At 40.8% G+C, this 10,117-nt stretch overlaps 1 protein-coding gene across 2 annotated transcripts; it reads right to left on the bottom strand.

Annotated features, from left to right (window-relative positions):
* Nucleotides 1-407: 407 nt before the first annotated feature.
* On the bottom strand, nt 408-10,088 carry LOC135915291 (dehydrodolichyl diphosphate synthase complex subunit nus1-like). Of its 2 annotated transcripts, none has more exons than XM_065448325.2 (5): nt 9,663-10,088; nt 8,773-8,952; nt 3,112-3,276; nt 2,008-2,098; nt 408-1,159 (listed from the first exon to the last, which is right to left on the bottom strand). In XM_065448325.2, exons 1-5 carry the CDS (start codon nt 9,979-9,981, stop codon nt 1,069-1,071), a joined length of 846 nt encoding a protein of 281 aa, XP_065304397.2. In that variant the 5' UTR covers nt 9,982-10,088; the 3' UTR covers nt 408-1,068. The 2 variants fall into 2 exon arrangements, with proteins under 2 accessions (XP_065304397.2, XP_065304399.2); XM_065448327.2 differs by having other exon boundaries at nt 8,773-8,901; nt 9,663-10,087.
* Between the last annotated feature and the right edge of the window lie 29 nt (nt 10,089-10,117).

Here is a 10,117-nt window from a genome sequence, read left to right as displayed (position 1 = left end):
TAATTTAATTGCTGATGTTGCCTATGTCGAAAGGTACAGGAGAGAGCAATATATTATGCAATATTGTAGTTTCTTTGCTGCATGCATAGTAATATTTGGCCTGTATCTTCATCGAAGCATTGCCTACAGATTGGGAATGTTTTCTCAATGCTCAAAAAGTGTTTACCACCCTTTTAAGCATCCAGTCTCGAGCTAGGAGTTTAGAAGGCATGGCGCGGCAACCAGGTAGAAGAGGAACAATAGTATTCCTTCAAAGTGATCATTGCAGCAGTGCAGTGAAAATTTGACTATGTAAAATTCCAAATGCTTAGGAGTGAAATGTTTGCTTACCTGTTTTTGGTAGTGTGCAATAACAAATGGCACTGTTATGTGAACAGCAATTAAATATTAAGCAGAAATACTACTGGCAACATGTGGAAAACATTTATTTACAGCACTTCTGAGTAAAGCCATCTAACAATGGCCATTCTATATTAGCCCAAGCATGGCAAAAACAAGTGGATTGCCATTACTAGACAAAACCTTCATTTCCTGCCCATGCAAACACGTGTCTGAAAAGCTCATGTTATGTCAAAAGCAAGACATTTTGGGCAATAAACAAAAAAGGAAACTGCACATCTGGGCAGTGAAGGAAGCATCCAAATTAACATTTATTTACAGCATTTTCCAGCAGACCTACATAATGTGGCCATGTTGTACTTAACTAGCCTATGCCCACCCACATGGTGAAAAATTCCAGATATTCATTACTGGAATCTTCATTTAAAAATCTTCATTTAAATGCCCACGCAAACTTGTATGTCTGAAAAGCTCATCTTGCGTCAAGGGCATGTCTTCGTGAAGGCAAGAGATTGAAACGGAAAAGGTACCTGCAAGACCTTCAAGCAATAAAGAAACATCCAAATTAATAAAACTTAAGTAACAACACATTCATACACTAATAGGAAGACTTAGAGTTCCTCCTTTAGAATGGAGCATCTCATCACTGGGACAATGGGTTAAGGATGATGGAGGATAGCCAACTTGGAGTCCTGGGTGAAGAACAGTTGTGCTCCAAATATATCACAGTTACTTCCCGAAGCGCTGTTCCCTCTTGTTGTACTTGGCAAGTGCTTCAAAGAACTCCGAAAGCCGGAGGTTGTGATGAGTTGGCAAAGTGCTGCAAGTAACGACACCGACAACCTTTATTTTTTTTTCTCTCATCCCTACCTTTACAACGTATAGATGCATAATGCAAGTTGCACATAAAAAAATAAGCTTCTGTGCTTTTGCTAATCGGGACAGTTATAATTCGAACCCCATGCCTTTAAAGGTCATAGCCTCTACACGAAACTTTTGAGAGAACTGCAGTGCTACCCTGTGGGTTTCCACTAATATTTGTGTTTTCTGTATGAGTAACTCAAATTTATTTTTACCCTGCCACTTCATTCTTTTGCAATGTTGCCTGACAAGGTTCCTATTCAAAATGTAGAAATATGCTGCAAATTCTGTGGCAACTTGAAATGGAGTTATAGGAAATGCTTATTAACACAAATGTCGTTTTTATACTTATGGTGTGACTGAAGCTACCACTGTCAGCCAGATGCAGGGTTGGTACACGTCCTTGAAATCCTGGAAAGTTCGGTACAATTTCTTTCATTTCCTGCAGTACAGGAATGCTTAAAGCAACAGATAATGCTGTCACACTTGCCAAGGTGATTCAGTGGCTACGGCAGTCTGCTGCTGAGCACAAGGTTGTGGGTTTCATTGCCGGAAACCATAGCCGCATTCTGACAGGGGCATAATGCGGAAACACTTGTGTATAAAGCTTCAAACTTTGAACAGCAGGATAAGGAATGCCACATGATCAAAAATCAATCTAGAGCCTTCCAAAGTTCCATCTTTATAGCCCCTATGTTTTGGTGTAACACTATCAGTCATACCAACAACGCCATTACAATCCGTCAATTAAGCAGCCTTAATTTACTGACATCGGTAAAATGTATGGCACAATGACGGCAGACTTACACAATCTCTGTTAGCCGAATCTGCCATGGTGGGTAACCCAGCAGGCTGTGTACACAGCCACACCTTAGCAACAATTCAGGGTCAGGAACATCTGTCACAAAGAAAGCACGCATCTGAAGAAAACATTCTTCCTTAATGTGCCTGGAATCGTAATTAGTTACTCATCTTCCAGTGTTTGCAATGTCACGGTTAAAAAAAATCTAGCCCCCCTGCCCCCTTCCATTTCTGTGGCAGATAATGCACTTGAATATTGATCAAGCTGCTCAAATCTCCAATGGCCCCCTTCCCTCAAGGTATCATAATCTCACGGCACGCAATCAGGCATTAAAGGGACCCTGAAACGATTTTGACGATTTTCTACAAACGTACTGAGTCGTTAGAGTAGGTCCTTCTGATCATTAATTGATGCAACTAAGTGCTCCACATAAAGCGTGTAATTTATTATAAGGTTTTAAAAATGCACATCGCTGCCGATTGCAGCACACTGCTCGCCAGAATTTTAAGCCACCCCTACCCACACGACGCAAATCACCCATATGACGTCAGTGGGGCAAGCTATCTGATTGGCTGACCAGGGCGCTTGATTAATAATTTTTTCCAACTTTATGGTGAACAAATGATGTTCGTAATAGTTGGAATAGTAGTTAATCTTAAGAAGTTAGTTAAGCAGCTACCAGCCATGATGTGCCCCTGCTTCAACCCCCCCCCCCCCTGCATTCGCAAATGTTGTACATTTTGCCTATGTAAAAGGCATATTTTGTACTTGTGAGCTGAAAACAGCTGTACTTTAAGAAAATGGAGTAGTACTTCCAATCAATGGATTCTGTATTGCTCCTTATTTTTTATTATTTGCGCTGTTAAACGGCAATGCATTTATTACTTCCTGATGTCATGAATTCTTGGATGGGTCCATGCTATGGTTCCACTTTGTTAAGATGGACACTAAAAAACATTTACAGCTGGCAAAGCTATCTGTGTGACAGCTTTGCCCAGGCATTTTGTATAAATATTTAAAGGGAAGGTGGCACAGCTATTATGCAAGTGTATATGGTCATTTCTGTCATAAGAAATTAAAAAGAAGCATGGTGTCAAGAGCAAACCCACCTCCCAGCTCTCGCTGTATTAAATGAGGAGTGATGTCACTGGGCACCATCTCTCCTCTCTCCACAGCTTGGCAAAATGTGCGAGCTATGCTCGCCAGGTGTGGGCGGCCATCATCACCGCTCGCAAGGTGCACGTTTATGTGCTGCTTGTAGCCATTCCTTTGACCTGGGAGTGCAAAGCAATGATGAGATTTTGCAACATTGCAGCCACTGCTAGAAAGAGAAAAATGCTTGGAGCATGATTTCACTCATATTTGCACTGATCCAAACAAAACAAAGTTTCACAGGCAAGGTAATCAACAGCAGTAAAACAAGGGATGGCCGAGTCCAGAGCCAGCATTTCAACAAAGTAACCTCTGTTCATCAGGACAGCTATTGATCACCTTTGCATAGAGTGCCGAATGCAATGACTTCGTGGCCCAAGAAATGTAGCCACTCCTTTCAATCAACCGATCAATTAAATCTTTGTTTTCTGTTGTGCACACAGATTATTCAAATCTATGTTCCAGTAATCATCTCCCATCAAAATGAAGTTGTTGCAGCTGGAAAATAAATATGCAAACTCGAGAGCAGGGGCAAAACAAGAATGCATTTTGTACAAAAACACAATGATAGATGAAGCCTCGATTTGACACTTTCTACTCGTAATTCAACTACAGCCTGGATTGCGCTGCACAGTGGTTGTGAGTGCTGATTGTACCACGCTATAATCTCAAATGTACAAATGAGAAGAAAGGGGGTTAACCGATAGGCCCGATTTTTATTAATCATATGAGAAGCCAACAAACACTGACACTAAGGACAACATAGGGGAAATTACTTGTGCGTAATAAATGAAATAAAGAAACGATAAATTAATGGAAATGAAAGTGGATGAAAGAACAACGTGCCGCAGGTGGGGAACGATTCCACAACCTTCGCATTTCACATGCGTGCTCTACCAATTTAGCTACCGCAGCGCCGCTTCGCCATCCACTTTTTGTTTGTTGGCTTCTCACAAATGTACATATGGTATTTAACCGTTTAAACCCCTATCCCTATCCTGAGCTTTGTTGATAATGGGAGGTTGTACCAATATTGGCAATGACGAGTCGCACTTGTTCAGCCCAATGCTGTGCTGTTCCCACTACCAAAGATGAGTTACAGTCGGCATTGAGGGAAAGCTGCCCTCAAGAAATGTGTTATTTATAACCAGAAACCAATCAAGTAATATCCTGTCAAAATCAGAATAACAGAAAAAACTGACAGCACAAAGAAATTTCGGAAATTTGGTACGTCTTTCCAAATTAATTTAGAGGTTAAAGGGTTAACATTCAACGGTCTGTGAGGTTGCAATCCATTGTATTGCCCTTTAGTATCTTTGCCAGAAGTCTTCACCATGCCATACACCTACGAGATTGACTAGTTCGACTTCAAAAGCTGCTGGAGTTATTGTAACAGAACTGCCAGATGTAGTCGTAACTGCTCACCAATCAGCTCCTGGCCCCGACCATCTTATAGTTGCCATGATTAAACTCTTGCTTAATGCTTTTCCTTGTGAACTTCTAAAATACTGTCAACTGCTACCTACATCATATATCATGGTGCAACATTCGTCTATTGAGAAAAAAAGCCTTATTTTGTGCACAATTCACACAGAAAGATAGAAGAAAACAGAACAGAGTGCTAAATAGCAACCATCCAGTTTTATTGCTCACACCATGATGACAAAGGCTAACACGACACTTGCTTTACATCTGCTCAGTAATAAACTATTTAATAATGCAATGTGGGAGCTAACACACAGAATCTCCATCGCATGTGTGTGGATAACAAATGCCTTGCAACTATCACCGGCTGTGTGAATGTTCACCCTCATCCTCTGCAGACTGTTCTTCATATTTCCAACTAGTAATCTATAACTTTATCAGCATCGAACCTATTGCCATTTGGTGGTGTGTCAGTTCGGTACACAGCTACAGGCTTACTACAGCAGCTCTGCGTAAGTTCACTGAAGCACTGGGAAGGTAGCACTGCTAAGGGTGCCAAGCTGTACAATTTTGTTTCCTTTTCTCTGTGAAGTATGCTAGAGGTTCTGTCGTTTTCAATGTTACCCAATGTCTCCTTTTGGATTGTTTGTTTCTTTCATTAGCCCTTGTGCATAGCTTTCCTCGTCTTTTGCGTGGCCAATACCATTCATGGGTATGAACCATGTTTTGAGGGCACAACACTTAATATTCTGCACTGGTCAGCTCTTCACCTAGAAACCTGGCAGACACAACATGCAGAAAAGATGCTAGGGCCTCATACAGTAGGCTACATTTCATGAAATGCCACTAGCTAACCAACATTTTTTTGTGTGTGTGGCTTCAGGTAGCTTTTTTAAAAAAATACCTTTGATTTGCACTGCAGACATGATGCTACTCAAGTTAGATGCTGCCAGTGACAAGCATGAACTGAAAGCAGGTGCGAATAAGAACAACTTGGGTATTAGTGCAATTAAAGTCAATTTGAAACAGTGTGCTACAATGGGCAGCGGACAGCAGAGCTAAATTTCGAAATAATGGGCACTGAGACATGCGACTTGTTATGTATTTACTTTCTTTACATGCTCTTGAGTCAAAGACTGTTCAGTTCACACCGCAATAAAATTTGCTTTTCTTCTTTATCTATTTCTGCAATTTGTTACACAGTCTCAACATAGGTAAGCAGGAGACAGTTGAAAAGTGTTCAGCAGTGACATATGACATAAGGCATAGTTTGCTGACGAGTTCAATAAAAAAAAAAAGCCACAAAGTATGTCTTTAAATATGTGATATGTGAAGTGAGCAGTACAGCTTTGTTTTCTGCAAGGTGTTACGGACAAACTGCCAGTATTTATTCGCCACCTGGTACAGCTGAATCTCATTTCAGTGAAGTGACATTGTTTGTGCTTGTTACAACCAACATTCATTACGGAAGCAGACAAATTCTAAAGCAACATCTGAAGCAAACAAATTCTTATTTGGTCCTGTGCAAAAGTTACTTGAGTGCAAATGTGGCCCAGATGCAAAAATATGCATGCCTTTTTGAAACCAAAGCCCCTTTCTAGGGATGTAACACTACTTTTTCTTTTGATTTGCAAGAGAAAGTACCGTAAATGGTAAACTAGGACAAAGGATGTTTACAATATGAAGAACGCAGCTCGGCAAGTCCATGTGTGATTACAACTAGAGTGCTTTATTGTACCAGTAAGTAGTTCCACAAAGCAGGACAGCACTTTGATAATTTGAGATGTACACAAATAAAGATCTGATCTTGCTCTAAAGATCTTGCTCTTTGGCCAAACTTGGCCCTTGCGCCACAAAACAACAACAAAGATCTGATGTGCTATAAATTGCACTCCTTCACATTATGCACTCTAATTGCAAATCCAAATCAAACTAAGACAAATGAAGACGGAAAGTTTAATCATAAGAAGAGCTGAAAGGTTGGCCTTTGGTAAAGTCTATTATAAAAAAACAGGCCAGTTAACCATAGTCAGCATTGGACAGCTGGCCTTCACTATTCTGCAAAATGCGTACAGGTACAGGCAAAAGTAATTGGAACATGGGAGCTATGGCCAAATTGCATCCCAATGCCCTTTAGCAGTCTCGGGGTGAAGCAAGAAATTAAATTACACATGTGTGCAGGCTGGTGATCATAGAAGTTCAATCCCTATGTTTTCTGCTGAGGACATCAGGATGGAAATCGGTCACAGCTCCCATGTTCCACTTACTTTTGTCTACACCTGTACTACGTTCTTCTAATCCAGGTGCACATTCACTGGGGGAAGGGAAAGAGAAAACTCTATACCCTAAAAAAAACAAGAGCAAGGCCTCGCAGCTAAACCCAATCTAAAGAGTATCTCTTCTATTGGCTAAACCTCTAACATTCATTATGCACGTGTGTACAATAATCGACTAGCCCACACCTTGAAACTTTCTATGTCAATTTCATAGCTTGTATGCAAGCAGGGTGCATTCAGATAGACTAAGGGGGCCCGGACTATATTTAGTTTTCAGCAAAATTTTTTATATGAGGTGGGAAAATGTCTCTGTAGAAACAAACAAACACTCGTTTTGCAATACCTAGTGTGAATTTCTAGAAAAATATTATTTCACAAAAGGTGGCGAAGAGCATTTTAATGACTTGCAATTCAAAGGTTTATCACTATAAAATTAATGCATTGTACCCCACCAAAATTGTTTTCGATAAATCTACACCACTAGTAATATTGGTCCAAGGGAAGTTAAATTTATTTAACGAAAATTTAAGTGGAAAAAAAATAAGTGGAAATATTCGGGAACAGTTTTGCAACTGTCCTCATCCACTGTAGTGGCATCATCGTGCTTTCCCTCTCGGCTGTTGCATCGTCATGTACATGGGGAGCATTTCAGATAGCAGATGTAATTAGTGGTCAATGCCAGAAATAGGTTCCCCTGACTATTCTTTAAAAGCTTGCTGTAACGTGCTCTTGCGTGGTTGGATACGGATGCAGGAGCCCTGAAAACTCAATCTCAACTTATTTCATGGCTGAAAAGAGGCCGAACAGACACAATTTGGATTGCACTGCTTTACTACAACAAAAAAAGAATGAGTTCAGAATTCAATGAGTGTGATTTTTATTTTATTATTAGAATGAGAAACATCATTGGAATGACCATACATGGGTCTTGAAGTAGGCTCAATTTCCCCACACATGAAATAATGCAACACATTTTCTGCAGTACTAGATTTATCAGTCCTGGGTGGGTATTCTATGAAGTTTTCATAAAAATCTGCAATAATTTTTTTAATAACCTTAAAGATGTTTTATCACTATTTCTGCAATTTTTGGCATTTTATAAATTTTATAACGCAATAAATATGTGACGTAGTTGCATACTTCATTTATTAATTTGCAAAAAACCTTTTGAAGATTTTTCATAAATACCTTTCAGCTTTATTGCCTTAGCTAAACTGGTCAAAAAAAACCACCTGATTTTGGGGTCAGTCAAATGCAGTTGCTCAGAAACCAAAGTTTGAGAATTTTTCAAAAGATATACTGTGGAAGACAAATTTAACTTCCCTCGGGCGAACAGTACTTAGTGGCGTAGATTTACCGAAAAAATTTGGCAGGGTACAATGCGTTAATTTTAGAGTGATAAGCCTTCAAATTTGTAAACTCTGCAAGTTGTTAAAACACTCTTTTCCATCTTTAGTGAAATAAGAATTTTTTCAGCAAATCTGTGCTAAGTTTCACAAAACGATGGTTGATTCCCTCTTACAGAGACATGCCCCCACCTCATAAATTTCGCTGAAAACGAGAAATTGTAGGGACCCCCTCAGTCTATTCTTATCTGAACACACTCCTAAAACAACATATGCCAGTGGTACATTATTATTCATCTGACCAACGTTCCTTTTTCCACAAAAGGCAAATAAATCACTCCGAAACCTGTCTAACTGGGGCTTATTTTTAAATGGTAATCTGTTTTGTAAGCGAGACAATCAATGTTTACTGCACCATTATCAGCACATAAGTTTTAATAAAACGGAGGGAAAAAGATGGCATCATTCTTGTGTATTAAATGTTCTAGCATGCTCTCAGTATATTACACAACGTTTGAATAATTTTTACAACATACGATTTTTTTTTCGCGCATACAATTTTGAGACATACCATTCTTTTCTGGCAATTCCTGGCCCTTTACATGCAGCATAACTTTGCAGCGGCCGTTGCATCCAAAGTGTTCAACCTGGCTCCTTGAGATCTCCTTGTAGAGTCTGGTGACGTTCTCTTTTAATGCCCCTTGGCGAAAGAAAGGACGGTGGATGAAGTCTCCGGTTCGTAAATACGTAGCTGCATGCAGCGTCGCACGACGTTAGAGAAAACACATGTCCGTATCGCGCAAACCAGAAGCGCTTTCACTGCTGTCGATGCGGAACACACAAGTCGAGGCAGAAAAGAAACAAATATGAAAGGGTGACGCTAGCAACGATGGAGAAACATCACACGTGTACTCGCCAACGCGTAGCGCGCCGAGTGTAAAATGCCACATGCGCACGAAAGTCGCTCGCTCGCCAAAACATCGCCTTAAGGAAAACGATGGGAAAAGCTGACGCACGATCAGGCGCCCGACAATACTGATGCCATCGTAACGCTACATAGTGAGGTTACCGACTAGCCAAGTAGTAAGGCGATAAGCTCGCGTGGTAAACTTTCGCCAAAGAGTCACGCGCTGTTAATAATAAAGTTTAGTGTTAGAGTGCTCTTGGAAACAGGGCTGAGGGCACAACTTGGCGCCAAGGTAACTGCAAGTGAAAGTAAACCTGATACGAATATGCCGAGTCTGCGTGAAGCGGTCTGGCATAACCGGCATCCTCCTCCTCCATCACCTTCAACAACTTGTTGGGACACCGACCTAGGATATAGATGTATAAATGCTAGTCGACTTCTTATTTTAGAAGATCACAATTATAATATGATGAAAGAAAGGCACGTGCTGTGGATAAGACAGTAAAAAGAAACGGTCGCAAAAACCTAGAGGTCGGCAAGTGTGTTAAACTCACCTTCGGCATCGTAGAGAGTTACGTGCGGTATTCCGGCAAACAAACACCACACTACGAGATTTGCGGCATCTCGATACGATATGTCGTGTTCACCAATTAAAACAGCTATGTGCTTGGGAACCTTCTGCAGTATGTCCATGCCGGTGTGAGCACTCGAGGAGCACGGAAGTTTCGCGTCGGCAAACTTTGCATCATACACACTCGAGTACTTCAACCGATGAAGCAGCTTGTGTTTCACCATAAGAAATACGTCTAAGACGTATAGACATGCGTGTAAAATACACAGTATAACTTTATACACAGAGCTAGTAATGAACATTGTGCAGCAAGCAAAATTCACCGGCTCATATCAACATAGTTACACGAAAGCGCGAGAGCGGCGAGCGAGGAGGCGTCTGGTGGCGTCGTGTTTACAGGGCGGCACAGAATGCGGTGGAACGCAGCAAATCAAGTTG

Source organism: Dermacentor albipictus, chromosome 5, assembly GCF_038994185.2.
Source record: "Dermacentor albipictus isolate Rhodes 1998 colony chromosome 5, USDA_Dalb.pri_finalv2, whole genome shotgun sequence".
Lineage (NCBI taxonomy): Eukaryota > Metazoa > Arthropoda > Arachnida > Ixodida > Ixodidae > Dermacentor > Dermacentor albipictus.
The sequence above is the reverse complement of the archived record's forward strand: the minus strand, read 5'-3'. Positions and strand labels throughout refer to the sequence as shown.

Excerpts from the sequence above, each read along its gene's own strand:
- LOC135915291 (XM_065448325.2), bottom strand. The coding sequence starts at position 9,981 with ATGTTCATTACTAGCTCTGTGTATAAAGTTATACTGTGTATTTTACAC. Across the intron at positions 8,953-9,662 it reads AACTCTCTACGATGCCGAAG|CTACGTATTTACGAACCGGA; the intron begins GTGAGTTTAACA and ends CGCTGCATGCAG. Across the intron at positions 1,160-2,007 it reads ATTCGGCTAACAGAGATTGT|CACTTTGCCAACTCATCACA; the intron begins GTAAGTCTGCCG and ends CGTTACTTGCAG.